Genomic DNA, 16,502 nt, shown 5'->3' on the forward strand with positions numbered 1-16,502 from the left:
TTGGTCTTTTTGAGACAGGGTCTCCCTGTAGCCCCAGCTGGCCTAGAACTCACTATGTAGACCAGGCTGGCCTTGAACTCACAGATATCCACCTTCCTCTGCCTCCCAAGTGCTGGGATTAAAGGCATGCGCCACCACACCCAGCTTAAAAAATTTTTATTTATTTTCATTTTATATGTGTAAATGTTTTGCCTGCATATATGTAAGTGCACCCATGTCATGCAATGCCCATGGAAGCCAAAAGAGGACATTGGATCTCCTGGAACTGGAGTTACTGACGATTGTTAGTCAGCATGTGGGTGTTGGGACCCGAGTTCAGGTCCTCTGCAAGAGCAGCTGGTGCTCTTAACAGCTGATATGCCTTCCTTTTTGTTTTTTCATCTCTGTCTGTCTCTGCCCCTGGCTTGGCCCCTGTAATCCCTCCAACTCTTTTTTGTCTCTTGTTATCTATCTTTTTCCATAAACCATAGCTTCAGAGCCCCTACCCTGAGCCTGTATTCTCCTCACAGCTTTATCACATGATGGCCTGGTGGACTCTGCTGGTACTGATGGTCCTGATGCTGGACAGGGTCCTGGTTGTTCCTGGGACCCCTATCCCTGCCTTCCAGCTCTTCTCTCAGAACTGTCCCAAGACCACTCCCTACTCTACAGCCTTGGAGAGTCCTTTAGCTACCACCACGGGGCCATCAGCTTCCTGGAGCTATCCCAAAACTGACCCCCGCTTGGGCCCACGCATCACCCTCTCCCTGGATGTCCCCATTGGCCTCCTGAGGATCATATTAGAGCAGGCCCGGACCAAGGCTGCCAGGGAGCAGGCTACCACCAATGCCCGCATCCTAGCCCATGTTGGCCGCCGCTGAGCTTGAGGGAGAAGGTCATAAATTTGGAGTGAACTTGGATGTGATGATTTGGAGGATGACAGCTGAACTGGACAGTACTACATCTGGGCAGAGTACACACCCAAATATCACCTTAGTGGGCCATTGCAAATCACTTCTGAGTGCCCATAGGATCAGTGGGCTTGGACAGTGTGGACACTGCTGTATCAGATATCAGCCATATGGAGTCTTGTCATGCTTCTGTGTCCCACAAGCAAACATGTCTGGACAGCTTGGACACTATCCTATAAGGTCTTTGCCATACAGAATTTTGTCATGTCTAGGTATGCCTGATAGTCACAGAAGATCTAGATACCACCATGTGTAGGCACCATCATGAAATGTTCAGGAGACTCAATACAGGATCCCAATGCTGTACCTGAAGTCAATTCATCTAAGGTCCACAAGCCTGGGTGTCCCACCAGAGGCTGCCATATAAGAAGGGACTGCTGGCTGAGAGTCACATGCTTGTTTTATGTTTGTTTTGCTTTGGTCTTTTTTTTTTTTTTTTTGGTTTTTTTGAGGACGGGTCCCCCTGTAGCCCCAGCTGTCCTGGAACTCACTATGTAGACCAGGCTGGCCTTGAACTCACAGAGATCCGCCTGCCTCTGCCTCCCAAGTGCTGGGACTACAGGTGAGCGCCACCAGGCCCGGCTTGCTTTGGTCTTTTGAGGCAGTCTCAGTATGCCTTGAACTTGCTATGTGACCAGACTAGTCTCAAACTTGCAGCAATCCTTCTGCCTTTGCCTCATAAGTGTTGGGATTACAGGCATGTGTCACTACATCTGCCCATATACTTGTTTTGAGCTCTGTTAGGCAGCACCCCACCTACTTGGATGGGCTATCAGGGGCATTTCCAGGCACAGATGACTACACATGGAAAATCTGATTGTAGCAGTTTTGCGCTGTGTGTGTGTTGTGTGTGTGTGTGTGTGTGTGTGTGTGTGTGTGTGTATATACACCTGCTGAGTCTCTGCCTGCTGTCTCTGGCTGCTATGTATATGAGCAAGGGGTGGGGGAATGTAAGGAGGGTGGGAAGAGGATGCTTGATTCCCAGATCTACAGGAACACACACAACACACAGCTAGGCACTGTCCTACCTACACCCATGCACACCCTGCTCAGTCCTTGGACACACTTGCTCAGGGGAGGGGCCAACTCTACTCTTTCTTTGCTAAACTGTCCTGAGCAAAGATGTTCACCTTTCCGGAACAGCCTCGATTTCCTCAACTGAGTCATGCCACCAAGCTTCTTGTAGCACTGAGTGACATAGTGTACATGAAAGTTGTGGCTGCAGGAGGCGCTCAATAAATGTCAGGTGATTGAAGGCTAGGATGCACTAGAATCACCCAGTCATGTGCACCCAGGCAGTGACACATGAGGGCTGAGTCACACCTGACTTCTCCACCCTTCCGTTCACCTTTCCTCTCCCACCCTCTGACCTGGTCCCTTACTGTGGAAGGAGTAGGTTATACTTATTTCACACACACACACACACACACACACACACACACACACACACACACACACACACACACACACACACTCACCCATTCCATTGCTGGGCTGGTGCTAGGACTGACTTTCTTGGGTGTGTGATCAGACTTGCCTGTGGATGAGGCAGGAGCTCCCAGTGGTGCAGACAACCAGCTACGAATAAGACCAGACCCGGAGTGGTATGGGCAGCTCTGACCGGAGAGAAGCAATTTTGGCCGAAGTGCGGAGCGAAGCTTGCCTGCCTGGATGGGGGCCCAGCAACCTCCTCGGGGAAAGCAGCCCTGGGGGGGGCGGGTCTAGGGTGGCTGGAGAGGCGGGGCCATTCTCGGAGCGGCTGGGGGGGGGGGGGGTACTCTAATCCTTGCCCGGCTGGGGGGGGGGGCCCTGGCCAGTTCGGTGGCAGGATGGACAGAGGTACATTAGGAGGCAGCTCTCTGACCAACCCGGGGCGGGAGAGTGGCCGGCAGGGTAGGCACTGGGCAGTGAGGGGAGGGTGGGAATTGGAAAAGACCTGGGCATAGTGAAGGTGGTGCTGGAGGGAGTGTGAGGGTGTTGGGGGTCTCTGAGTGCTCAGAAAGGGCATCAATCTGTCAGTGGCCTGGAAGGGGGGAGGGTTGTGGCCTTGTATGGAAGAGGGAGTTGGGCCAAGGGGGGCAACTATAAATAGTGTCTTCCTTCAGCCAAGAGGGGAGGGATGGCCAGCTGGAGCTGTCTGAGGCCCTCCCCACTCTTGCCCCTTGCCGGCCTCCACAGGGTCATGTTCATCGGGGTCACCCAGTTTGGGAAGTTTTTCATGTGGTGTGGCCTTAGTGTTTAAGCCTGTATTTCTGGGGCACCTACTGTGTGCTGGTCCTGGGCTTCTCTACACACCTACTGTGTACTTTGCCTTACTCATGAGCCTCTCTGAGCTGTTTCTTTGCACCCTGGCTGAGTCCTAAGTCACTTGGAACACCTACTGTGTGCCTTGTGCCAGGCTGGAATCAGGAAATGCAGATCAGGGCTCACAGGCTTTCTCACATGGCTGTGTAAACCCCAAGTTGGAACCTCATACTGTGAGTTCTGGACCCAGAGAGACACTGGGGACAGGTCTTGGGAACAGCCAGAGGAAGTTGGGATCCCTGGGAACTCCCCTGACCCAACAAAGCAGCATCTGATTAGGGAATAAAAAGGAAGAGGGGCAGCAGAGATCAGCAGGCCCTGCTACAGACTAGTCTGTGTATTCCTGTGCACATGCCTGGATCCAGGGCTTCTTAGTATGTGTGCTTCTGTGTGTGTCCATGTACATGCTCATGTGCATTTGTGTGGCAGGCAGTGAGGCCCCTGGATATATGCTGTTCATGGTGGCATGTTGGTCCTGCCAAGACTGAGCATAAGATAGAGAGACTAAGAAGAGTTTGAGCCCTGAGAACTGAGGGTTGAGGACTTTGATTATCCCATGGCTTCTAGCCTGGGATACTGGAAGGAGTTCTAGGTGGTCAGTGCATAGGGCACCTGAGAGCCAACCAGCGTTGGGTCAGTCAGGTTTATGGTGGAGAAAGGCTGTGCTAGCCATGTTCATACATGAGTGCACATTGTCATCCTGACACACTTCCTGTGCATGGGACAGGGTAGTTGGCACATGCCCTGAGGAGGGAAAAATCATGAGGGCTAGTTGTTCTAGTAGACATCTACTGGTGGTGGGAGAGCAGAAAGCTTGGAGGACATTTCAGTGGAAGGAGCAAGAGCCCAGGTATGGAAGTGAGAAATGTGGCAATAATGCAAAGTGTAAGCGAAGGCTGGGAACTGATCTGAGTCCTTCCTGCACTGTGGGCTGGCTCTGTTATCTTGGATTCTCCTCCCTACCTGGATCCTCAGTTTCCTACCTAAGAAATGAAGCCATGGAAGGGGAGATGGGGAATATTAGGCTCCTGGTGTTGACGTATGACTTCCTAACTGGATAGATGGACTTGGAAAGAGGTGTCTGGGTCAGCCCAGGGTCACTGCAGAAGAGTGGGAGGCATGGAGCCACAGCATTTCCTGAGAACTAGACTCAGCCTGGGTGCGGTGATGGATCTTGTCCCTTGCCCTGCCTTACTCTGCCCTGGCTACCAGCTCTTGACTAACATCCAGGAGTACTGGGGAAGAGAATGAATGGGCCTGATGAGGCGCTGGGTACCCATGGTTTAGTGATGATAGTGTCTTCAGTGACTGTAGATGTGTAGTAAGGAGGTTTCTGAGGCCAAGGTGGCCCCAAGATGACCTTGGCAGTGGCCACAAGACAAATAGGAACATAATGAGTGGCTTTGAAGAAATAGGAGCTGCTGGTGGTCACAAGAGGAAACTTGCTCATTATGAGCCATTTATGGATGTGCTCAGAGCTGTGACAGTATCTACCTCCCACCTCCCACTGAGGATGGAGGGAGGATACTGGCACATGAGAATGAGGAAGTGAACTATCCTGCTGGGGCAGGGAAGTTCCTGAAGTAGGCAGGTACAGCTGGCTCCAGGTGGGCTTCCATCATTTAAACCTTTTGAGCCTTTATTTCCTGTGTAGTGGGCAAGAGATCTCTGTCAAAGTCATCCTAAGGGTTTTTGCCAGATTCTGAAGAACTGGTTTGTGACTTTGTGAACTGACCCTAGGTAGAGATGTGTGTGTGTGGCAAGAGGGGGTGCTGCACTTACTGTGAATGAAGTTAGCCTTGGTCACTGTGTCCACAGGACACAGAGACAACTTAAAGATCCAGAGACCCTTGCCAGGGATCTGGTGGAGGACATCACTAGAGGGCAGTATGATCCAGGTTCAAACCATGTTGCTGAAGGCTGGAGCAAAAAGTATAGTTTGGAGCAGGAGGGGCTGAGCAGATAGAAGAGGACCTCACTTTCAGGAGAGTGTGGTGGTGGCCAAACGCTAGAGAGTGAGCCAGGAGTTCCTGAATTTCTGGGTCTCTTCGCCCCAAAGCATTTTCAAAGGCAGGAAGGGAGGTAGTATATTGAATGAGAACACCTACATGGTTTGGAACAGATTTCTGAGACTGACACAATCTATACCACAATCTTGTAAGATTGATGATGTTTGCATCTCATTTTCCCCAAGAAGAGACCAAAACTTATATTTTAAAATATACATAAACTTAATATTAAAATTGTAATTGGGTCCGGGGATGTAGCTCAGTTGGTAGAGTACCTGCCTGGGGCACATGAAGCCCTGGGTTCGAGTCCCAGCACTGCATAAATGGTGTATGGTGGTACACATCAGTAACCTTAGTACTTGGGAGGTGAATGATGGAGGATCCAAAGTTCAAGGTCATTCTCAGCTACATAGGGAGTTTGAGGGACAGACAGCCTGGGCTATGTGAAACCCTACTCCTTCCCCACCTCATCCCCGAAAAAGCCCAAACAACAACAAAAAAAAACTTAATTGGTAAAAAGTAAATCCTGGGACAAGAATCAAGATAACGCCAGGGCTTAGTGAACCCCCAAATAGCGTCACAAGACCGTGGTGTATTTGCTTCAGGTGGGCGGAGGCTTAGACCAATCTCTCCAGCTGCCAGGCCAGGAAACATGATCAATTTTGAGATCTGCCCTGGGTTCTTATCACTGAGATAAGGGAACTTTTTCTGCGTGGTCCAACTAGTGGCTGTGGTCCAGGGAGAGTTCCAGTGTTGGGAGCAGATGAGGCCCAGAGCAGGTCCAGGAGGGTGACTGCCAGGATACCAGGCCAGACACGTGAGCTACTCAGGGACTGAGCCAGGCTGGTCTAGGCTATCCTGGCTTTGTGGGTCGCTCAGGCCCCGCCCAGCCTCATACGCCTCTCGGTGGCCGACCCACTTTGAGGTCACGTTCTGCAGGGAGCTGGAGCCACACACGCCTTGGAGGCGGGGCTGGAGAGCCCTGGGCGGGGCCTATGTAAATAAGTACAGTCTAGTTGCGTGTGCTGAGGTCCCACATCCGGGGCGGGGCCTGCATAATCCGGGTCCCGCGCTCCTTGGGAGTCGAGCATGCGCACTTTCAGTTCTGACATCAGGGACGGGAAGCGCTTGGTCCAAAAAGAGGCTGTAGGAAAACTGGGCATGCGTAATTGGAGGCTAGGCACTCTTCAGTGTGGGTGGAGCTTAATAGTTCTGGGGCGGGCCCACGGGAAGATGGACAAGGGTTTTGACCGCTAGGGGAGGGGCGGGGCCCGAGGGGCGGGACCTCGGGTGGCCCGAGGTGGCCGGGTTGCTGGCCCAGAATCATCATCCGCTCAGTCCGATTCATCCCGGCCCGGGGATGGCGTCCCCACGGGAACTGACCCAGAATCCCCTGAAGAAGATCTGGATGCCATACAGCAATGGGCGGCCCGCTCTGCACGCCAGCCAGCGTGGTGGTGAGACAGGGTCCGCAGGGAGACAGGAGGGAGGTGCACCCGGATGGGTGGGTAGACGGCCGGGGCGGGGGTCTCGAGGAGAAGGGCCCGGAGACAGGTGGTGAAGCTGGCACGGGTGAGGCTATAGCGACGGATGGGCGGAGTCGGGACAGGTAGGAGGGTGGGGACAGGTGAGCCTCTAACAGTGGTGCTGTGACAGTGGCTGGCAGACGCTACGTGTGGCGGAACAAGCAGGGGTAGGGACAGGTGTGAGGGGACATCTCAGTTTGAAGGGGGCTGGGTCTGGCCACTCTCACCTTGAGAGGGCGCTGATCTGAACTGTTCCAAGTGCCTGAACACAGGGGAGGACTCTGTGGGCATGTTACTCCTCCCTCTCTCCTGGCCGCAGAGTGAGCATGTGGACCTGCTGGGAACTGAGCTGTGTAGCTGTAGACAAATCACTTGGCCTCTGGGAACCAAGAACTGCTGAGAACTTTGGACAGTCTAACCTTGACAGTCAACAGGAAGACAGGTGCCCCTGGACCTTAAAACCAAAGTGTGGGGAGGAACTTCCTGCAAGTACATTTGTTAGGATTGAGTCAGTGGGGACAGCACACCATATGAACACATTTTTGTGCCCATGGGTGGGTAAGCACCCACATGATTGTATGGCAAAGCATGAAACATCAAGGAGACATGCTGAAATTTGTGAATTGCTAAGTGACTCACCTCTCCTCCGATCCTGAATGTGTTAATTTACTTCCTTGAGTTTTCTGCTTGTCTTTAAATGAGTCTGCAACTTTTTTATTACCAAGGAAAAGACAAATTTGTTTTAGGAGTAATTCACATATTGTAATGCATTTTGCAGCTTGGCAAAGACCTCAAAGAACATCTAGTCCTAGGCTTTAGTGTGATGTACCAGGGTCTCCTTACATTCCTGAGCTCTGCTGTGTGTGATAAGGGAGGGGAGGGTCCTCTGGGCTTTTACTGCCAAGACCAGCCTGAGACCATGACTTTGACTGGGAAGAAGGGAGAAATGGCGGTGGGGGTGGGGAAGGTACATGGATGTATCTCTCATCACACCTTGTGTCCAGGTAGGGTTCATAAACAGACTGACTTCTGGCGGGTGGTGGCTCTTGACCACAGTACAGGCACTGGTGCATGTTCAATGACTGTGGCTACAGCTTGGCCAGCCCTCCTTAGTTGGATTCTTTTGGAGAAATGGAGGCAGAAACCCCTCCCTCTTGTACATCTTGCCTAACAGCCTGTTCAGACTGTGATTAATAATCAGAATGCTGTTATTACAGAAAGGAGTGAGGACCTAGACTTGGGAGGCAGGGACACTCAAGCCACATCCTGGACCAGTTGTGTGACCTTGGGCAAGAACTGACCCTCTAGGCCTTGGGTTGAGACTATTATTGACTTTGCCCCATGAAGTGGCTGGAAGTCTCTAATGAATGAGTGAATCCTCAGAAAGTGGAAGCAGATAATTTTCTCATCACTACTACTCAGTTTTTGTTTCCCACCACATCAGAGTCTGGGACTGAAGTGTCACTCTGAGCCAGCCCCACATTACAGGTGGGAAGGGATCAGAGACACAATGAGGAGGGGACCTGCTTGGGTATCTGCTCCCAAAGCAGGTATTTCTCCAAGCTCTAAGTGTAGAATTAAAATATAACTCTTTTGTGAATGGAGAGGCATGTCTCAGGGTCAGTGGATGTTGGAATAGTCTGGGCTGTGGGCTCACACTTCCCTGGAGTAGGAGGTGGCATCTGAGAGTCCAAAAATGTGGTTTGCAGGTGTGTGTGCTTGGGAATGGGGAACTGGGCCTCAGCCAGGGGTCCCAGAGTTCATAGTACAGGGCTGGTAAGCCTACCCATGTACCCCCACTCTGACTCTCAGGGCCTGCCCCTATGTGTCATTCTATCCTTTGCACAGTGAGCTGGGGCTAGATTGGAGAACTGCAAGGACAGTAAGATCCTAGGGGTGCTGAAAGTTGACTTGATTCACTGGGCTTTATGGGGAAGGAGGAAGCAATGCTTACTGCTGGTCAGTGCCACGCAATGGGTTTCCTCTGGTTTCTAGGCCTTAGTTTCTCAGGATACTGGGGCTGATTGACAAAGCCACATCCTCCACACTGTCCTCTACCTTCAAATACTGCAAGCAGTTAATAAAATTGGATAAATTGATAAAATTCAAGACCACACCATCATTAGCCCCTTTTAGGAGCTAATGGGGACAGGTAGAACAGGGAATGAAGAGGGGGCCCAGGAGCATGGCAAGTAGGACATTGTTTTTATTTTTGTTTTATTTTCTTGAGACTGGAGTCGCCCAGAGCAGGCCCTGGCTGGCCTGGAACTCATTATGTAGATCAAGCTGGCTTCACCCTTGTGGATGGTCCTCTTGCCTCTGCCTCCTGAGTGCTAGGATATAGTTTTTTCTGATGGCATTTTTTTTCAGCCAAAAGATGACAAGATTCCTCTTGTGTGAGAACAGGACTTGCATGTGCACAAGGCAACAGGAGAGAGTGGGACTGCCGTGCCACATTGCTTCCTTCCTTCCTTCTTTCTTTTTGTTGTTGTTGTTTTATTTTTTGTTTTTGAGACAGGGTCTCAAGACAACTATGTAGCACTGGCTGGCCTGGAACTCATTATGTAGACCAGGCTGACCTTGAGCTCATAGAGATCCGCCTGCTTCTTTCTCTTCCTCCCAAGTGCTGGGACTAAAGGCATGCATGTCCAGGCCTGGTTGTTGTTTTCTTTTTTAAAAAAATTTTCTTTGTTATTATTGTTGATCTTTTTTTGGATACAGGGTCTCCCTATAGCCCCAGCTGTCCTGGAACTTGCTATGTAGCCAGGCTGGCCTTGAACTCACAGAGATCTGCCTGCCTCTGCCTCCCGTATTATTGCTCTTTTTAAAAAAATATTTTATTTATATTTATTTTATGTGTATGCGTGTGTTGCCTGCATGTAGATAAGTGCACCCATGCCATGCAATGCCCGAGAAAGACAGAAGAGGCTGTTGGAGTTACAGTCATTAGCTGCCATGTGGGTGCTAGGATTCGAACCCAGGTCTTCTGCAAGAACAGCCAGTGTTCTCAACTGCTGAGCCATCTCTTCAGCCCCCTATTGCTTTCTTTTTAAGAGCTATTCCTCCCTCAACTTGGCCAAGGAGGTGGGAACAGCTACAGTCAATTCAGGAATCTGCTCTGGAGTATACTCCAGAACTGTGGCTACCCCTTTGGGGGAAGTATCCAGAAGTAGGTAGACAGGCACACTTGACTGCCAAGCCTGTCTCAGGCCTCTCTGCTCCTGGGGCTCCTAGGGCCTTCATCAGATATACAGGAAAGGAAACTAGAGAGGGAAGTTGGGTCAACATGTCTTCAGACTTCCTTCTGTGTGTGCGAAGTGTTACAGACAGTGTTCTGCCGTCTTGGTCCTTGTGGGCTTGTGGCTATGGCTCTGGCTGCACACTCCACCGTTGTTCCATGGCTCTCAAGGGCTGTAGTATATTCCCTCTGCATCGTGCCTTTGTTTGTAATTTCTCTACTCTTGGGATTATCTCCACATTTTGCTATTGTAAGCAGAGCTGCTAGAATGTTTTTGAACTTTGGTTTGCTTTGAGTTATTTCTTGGGAGCTTATCTTGAGGAGCAGAGGTAATTGTTAATTTATTGCTTGTTTTGTGCCCAGGCCTGATCTGCTGCTCTCAATACCCACCTTGTATATCAGTGGGAGTGGGTAAGAGGGATGCTGTCACCAAAGTCTGTGGGAGGAGGCTATGACCATAGGAGGAGGCCAAGGCCAGCTCTGGGAAAACAGGAGATGTTAAGTCCTGAATTATGAGAGCTGTTGCATGGTGTGTATATGTTAGGGGCATTATTCATCAGCAGGGGCAGGGGCAGGGGCAGTTGGATTGCCCCCAGTGAGTGATTGATAAACTTTTCTTTGAATTGCTTCAGAGCTCCTGGTCAGTCTCAACAGGAATTGTACAAACAACAGACCCCGGCAACCTACTGGCCCTGAGGAGGAGGGCCTTGCTTAACTTGTTTTCCTCTTGCCTTAGCTAATACTGAGGCTATTCTGTAAGTTTCCTCACTCTTACAGTCAGCCACGATCTATGAAGTCCCTTCCTCCTCTCCTCTGAGGTTCCCGGTTTGCATCCTATTTGCACAAAGGCCATGGGCAGGAGTGATCCTGCCTCCATATCCCTAGGTGCAGTTAGTACTTAAGTACACATGTGTCCCCAGCCTAGGGTGCTGCCAGGGTGAGGCAGAGGGCATAGATTCCCAGAAGTACTCCAGCTTTTACATGAGGAAAGTGCTAGACCATGCTCAGGAATTCTCATGCCACCTTACAGGTGAGGACAGCAAGACTCAGGGTTGCCAGAAAGTGTCAGAGTAGGGGCTGGAGAGAGATGTATTAGCAGATAAGAGCACTGGCTGCTCTTGTAGAGGACCTGGGTGTGATTCCCAGAACCCACATGGCAGCTAATAATTGTCTGTAACTCCAATTCCAGGGATCTGACACCCTCTTCTGACCTCTGGGGGCACTGCAAGACACAAGTGCACTTATATACATGCAGGTATTACACTCAAATACATAAAATAAAATAAGATAATAAGCTGGGTGTGGTGGTGCACGTCTTTAATCCCAGCACTCCGGAGGCAGAGGCAGGTGAATCTCTGTGAGTTCAAGGCCAGCCTGGTCTACATAGCGAGTTCCAGTCCAGCTGAGGCTACAGGGAGACCCTGTCTCAAAAAGATGGAAAAAAAAAAAAAAAGAAAGAAAGACAGTGTTAGAGTCAAGATAGGAACCAGACTGGTCTGACTCCTGACCCCAGGAAGAGCTGTCCCTAGGGTCTCTGTATTCTAAGAGAGATAGCCAAGGGGTTCCTGGTAGTCTGTCACTTGGCTACCAAGTAGAGCTCTTGCAGAGCCAAGTGCACAGAGGAGAGGCAGTGACAGTTCCCCCACATCTGCTTACCAGTCTATGGTTTTACTGCTCTGGTCATTTGGATTGTGGAAAGGAAGTTTTCAGAAACTTCTGAGATGAGACCACATTTGGCCTCTTTGGAAGGTGAGTTGGGTCACAGGCTGGCAGTCCTGCTACTTTGGTGTCCGTCCTAGCCAGCCGAGGCTCAGGGACCTGCAGAGGTCTGCCCCTACCTCCAGCCTTGGCAACTTCTCTGGTTGACACACTGACATGGTAGTATGTGGGATGGTGGTGAGCAGGCTATCAGGAGGACTGTCATTGTAGGTTTTGGTCTGGGTCTCAGTCTTTTGTGGTCCTCACCCTGATGTACTTCTAGATGTCTCCCTGCTCATAGTTCCTGAACATCAACACTGCAGGACTGCTTCAAGTGATCAAGTCCAGAGACCACAGAGTCATTAGTGAGGTGACCAGGTTGAAGGTGAAGGTGCCCCAGGTGTACATAGAGGTGGCTGGAGAAAAGGCTCATTGAAGGGAGAGCTTTTGAGCCAAGTTTTTAAATTTTTTTATGTGTATGAATCCTATGTCTGCATGTGTGTAAGTGCACCTGTGTCACGCAGTGCCTGAGGATGGCAGAAGAAGGCATTAGATCCCCTGGAACCATAGTTACGGACAGTTGTTAGCCACCATGTGGGTGCTGGGAACTGAACCCGGGCCTTCTACAAGAACAGCCAGTAATCTTAACCATTGGGCCATCTCTCTAGCCCTTGAACCAATTTTTAGGAGAAAAAGAAATTCACCACAAAGGACACCACAGTGAGACTGGAATGCAGAATGATGATTGGGATGGTAGATGTGTGGAGATTAGAGTACAGATTCCCCGATGGAAGAGGCAGGCATTGAATATCCTACCAGGTTTTGGCTGTATCCTTTGGGCAGTGGGTAGATCACTAGCAGTGTTTAACTGTTGGCCTGGCTGGTTGAGATGTATATATGCTGGTGTACTTAGGGGTGAAAAGGGCTGGTAAGGTTCTTTTGCATCAGCCAGAGCCCAGACAGCCCTGGGAATTGAGGACCTCTCAGCCTGAGACTGGATCTGGGGGTACCCAGAGATTTGCCTGATACCTCTGAAGCCAGGAAGGTACAGCTGGTGCCAGTCCTGTGCCCTGAGGCTGATACAACAGAAGAGCTGGATTCCAGCAGTGTGTGACACTGTGGTTATATCAAGTTACTTTTCTTGTTGCTGTAACAAAATACCTAGCAAAGCAACTTCAGGAAGTGTTTATTGTGGCTCACAGTTTGAGGATACCGTTGCTCATGGCAGGAAAGTCATGGTGGCCAGAGCCTGTGGCAGCTGGTGACCCTGCATCCATAGCCAGAAAGCAGAGAGGTGAATGCTGGTTCTCTGCTCGCTTTCTTCTTTTTTCAGTCAGGACCCCAGCCCATGAATGGTGCTGCCCACATTTACAGTGGGTCTTCCCACCTCAATTAACATATCTAGAAATTTCCTCACAGACATGCCCAGAGATTTATTTCCACGGGTAATTCTAAATCTCTTCAAGTTAATGATCAAGATTAACCATCACAGTGCTGCTTGCTTTCCAGTTTGCATGACCAACTGCCCGACGCTCATTGTCATGGTGGGCCTGCCTGCCAGGGGCAAGACCTACATTTCCAAGAAGCTGACCCGGTACCTCAATTGGATTGGTGTGCCCACTCGGGGTGAGGCTTCAGTGGGATCCTGGGGACTGGTAAGGGAGGAGAAAGAAAAGAAAAGGCTGGGTGTTGGGCAGAGCCGAGGGAAGGGTCCTGGTCAGGGGTTGCTAGGGTTGTTGTGAAAGCTGAACTTCTCCTTCCCCCAGAATTCAACGTGGGCCAGTATCGCCGGGAAATGGTCAAGACGTACAAATCTTTTGAGTTTTTCCTCCCAGACAATGAAGAGGGCCTGAAAATCAGGAAGTAAGTGTGGCAAGGGTTGGGGTGGGGCATCACTATGGAGAAGGTGGGCAAGTTACTATCCATTTGCTAAAAAGCCTGCCACCCCAAACCTTTGGAGCCGAGTTGCTGGCAAATGCTGGAGCTGCTCCTGAGCCCCTGATGCTGTGTGACATGGCTGGCTTCTTAACCTCTCAGGTTGTGGAAAGGTTGCCATATGATGGGTTAGGCATGACAGGAGAAGTATGCAGCCTCCTGATGGCTGGCCTATCCCTGCCATGATATTAAGGACCTTTGGTTAAGGACCTATAGGAAGGGAGAGAACAGGCTTAGGGCCATTGTATAGTGTAGAGGTCCTGCTTGCCGACTCTAGGCCATCCTAGAGGATGCAGGCCACGGGCTAGAGCAGAGGTCTTTCCTCTTCTGCCCCAGGATAGGTACTCTCATAAGTAGTGGAATGTTTGCCATGTGCTTGGCTTGTTCTTGGCATGTACCAGCTAGGCCTTGGCTTTACTCTGAAGTGGCCTGGATGCTATGGGGTGAGTAGTTCATAAGAGAAATTTGCACATGATCTCAGCCCCCTCCCAGTTCAGACTTGGACTTTCTCTAAGGCTGGTAGTCTGAGGAGTGATGCTGTGCTGTTCTTGCAAGGGGTTGGTGGGTGATCAACAAGTCCTAGTCTAGTTTCATTTCTGTTGCTGAGATAAAGTACCCTGACAAAAAGCAACTTATGGGAGACAGGGTTTATTTGGCTTACAATTTGGAACTCAAAGCAGTAATCATATCCACAGTCCAGAACAGAGAATGAATACTCAGCTTGCTTTTTTACTCTTATACAATTCAGGGCCCAGGCCATGAATGGTGAGTCTTCCCACCTCAATTAACCCAATTAAGAAAAATCCTGCACAGGCATGCCCACAGGCTAACCTGAGCTCAGCAGTCCTTTATTGAGACTTTCTTTTCAGTGAGTCTACATTGTGTTGACAGTTAAAACTAGCCATCACAAGTCCTTTGTTAGCCTAGGGTAGTAGAGACTTGCTCTGGCCTTAGCCATCATGGTAGGACTGTACCAGAAGTTGGCCTAGCTCTAGTGGCCTCCTCAAATCAAGTACAGTCTCAGGGTAGGCTTCTCTGTGCTGACCTGGAGCATCCACCAAAGCCACTAGGTGATGTATTTCTTCTCTGGCCACCAGGGGGCAGGAGCTCCCCACTGTTCTGCAGGCTTGAACCTGCTGCCTTTGCTCTTGTATCATAGGGGCTGGGCTATGGATTGTTATCTACTGTGTGCTGAGTGCTTGATATCCAGTGTCCCTAGTTTGAAGATAAGGAAGCTGAGGCTCAAAGAGTCCAGGAGTCTCACACACAATAGCAAGTTACTTCACAGTTGAAGTTCTAAGTAGTTTTGAATGTAAGCCTATTTACCACTAAAAATACAGCTGGATGTGGTGGTACATGCCTGCAATCCCAGCACTTGGTAGGTGAAGGGAGGAAGATCAGTAATTCAAGTTTGACCTCCATTATATAGTTCAAGTTCAGTCTCGTCTTTAGAGCCCCTGTGTCAAAAGACCAAACACAGGGGCTGGAGAGATGGGTCAGAGGTTAAGAGTACTTGCTGCTCTTCCAGAGGATAAAAACTTAGATCCCAGCCTCTATGTCAGGTAGCTTACAACTGCCTGTAACTCCAGCTCCAGGAGATCCAACACCCTCTTCTTGGTCTCTGCAGATAGACAGGCACACATATACATAAATAAAAATAAATCTTGCTGGAGAGATGGCTCAGCAGTTAAGGTTCGATTCCCAGCACCCACATGGCGGCTACGAACCATCCTTAACTCCAGTTCCAGGGGAATCTGAAGCCCTCTTCTGACCTCCGCAGCATTGCACGACAGGGGTGCACTCACATACATGCATGCAATATACTCATACACACAAAATAAAAATAATAAAATATTAAAAAAAAAAAAAGCCGGGCATGGTGGTGCATGCCTGTAGTCCCAACACTTAGGAGGCAGAGGCAGGGGATCTCTGTGAGTTCAAGGCCAGCTTGGTCTACATAGTGAGTTCCAGGACAGCCGGGGCTACAGGGAGACCCTGTTTGAAAAAAGACCAAAAAAAAATCTTAAAAATAAAAAGACTGGTGCTGGAGAGATGACTCAGCAGTTAAAAGCAGTGGCTGCTCTTGCAGAGGACCCAGGTTTGGTTCCCAGCACCGCATGGCAGGTAGCAGCTGTCAGTAACTCCAGTTCTAGGGGTCTCTGCTGGCCTTCACACGTTTGCACACATGGTGGGTGTACTTACCTATTTAGCCAAATAAACCCTGTCCCCCATAAGTTGCTTTTTGTCAGGGTGCTTTATCTTAGCAACAGAAATGAAACTAGACTAGGACTTGTTGATCACCCACCAACCCCTTGCAAGAACAGCACAGCATCACTCCTCAGACCACCAACCTTAGAGAAAGTGTAAGTCTGAATTGGGAGGAGGTGGAGGTCATACAAATTTCTGTCTCCTGAGAACTAGTCACTCCACAGCATCCAGGCCACTTCAGACACATACAGGCAAAGCACTCATACACATAAAAATAAAGACCAAAACCAAACCAAAAAAACACTTGACAATCACTCAAACATTACACAGTGGGTCAAAGAACATATCAAGTGCAAAATCTAAAGCAACACCAAGGTGTGGGCACTGCTAGACAAGCTCATTTCATCAGTGTGGGTGCCTGGCTTTCTTAGATATGGAGTCTGAGGTTAGAAAGTGATAGTACTGTTTGGGGTCTTTCAGTTTGAATTTGAAGCCAGACCTGTGTGACTGTAGTGTGTATGCACTCCTGGTCTACCAGCCATTCCACTTAGACTGCCCTTGAAAGGCCAGAATTTGGAGAGTAATTTACCCTATGACAGAAGCTGGGGGCAAGTTCATATATATGTGTGCACAC

The 16,502-nt window shown here is 49.9% G+C and overlaps 2 protein-coding genes across 15 annotated transcripts in view; both read left to right on the top strand.

Annotated features, from left to right (window-relative positions):
• Positions 1-862, top strand: part of Col7a1 (collagen type VII alpha 1 chain) — a 34,714-nt gene extending 33,852 nt beyond the window's left edge. For 2 of the 3 annotated variants that reach the window (XM_029556156.1, XM_029556157.1), the window contains exon 119: positions 510-861. In XM_029556156.1, coding sequence (XP_029412016.1) covers positions 510-715 — 206 coding nt within the window. In that variant the 3' untranslated portion in view covers positions 716-861. Of the gene's footprint in view, positions 1-509 lie in introns of all 3 variants that reach the window. The other variant, XM_029556158.1, reaches the window with a different exon arrangement.
• The window catches only part of Pfkfb4 (6-phosphofructo-2-kinase/fructose-2,6-biphosphatase 4), a 53,692-nt gene that overhangs the window by 1,732 nt on the left and 35,458 nt on the right, over positions 1-16,502 (top strand). For 4 of the 12 annotated variants that reach the window (XM_029556165.1, XM_008853243.3, XM_029556161.1 and 1 more), the window contains exons 1-3: positions 6,519-6,720; positions 13,235-13,351; positions 13,492-13,588. In XM_029556165.1, coding sequence (XP_029412025.1) covers positions 6,624-6,720; positions 13,235-13,351; positions 13,492-13,588 — 311 coding nt within the window. In that variant the 5' untranslated portion in view covers positions 6,519-6,623. Of the gene's footprint in view, positions 1-2,761; positions 2,844-6,516; positions 6,731-13,234; positions 13,381-13,491; positions 13,589-16,502 lie in introns of those variants that run through there. The other 8 variants (XM_029556162.1, XM_029556166.1, XM_029556167.1 and 5 more) reach the window with 7 other exon arrangements.

Source organism: Nannospalax galili, unplaced genomic scaffold (genome assembly GCF_000622305.1).
Source record: "Nannospalax galili isolate Female #2095 unplaced genomic scaffold, S.galili_v1.0 scaffold786, whole genome shotgun sequence".
In the NCBI taxonomy this organism is placed as follows: Eukaryota; Metazoa; Chordata; class Mammalia; order Rodentia; family Spalacidae; genus Nannospalax; species Nannospalax galili.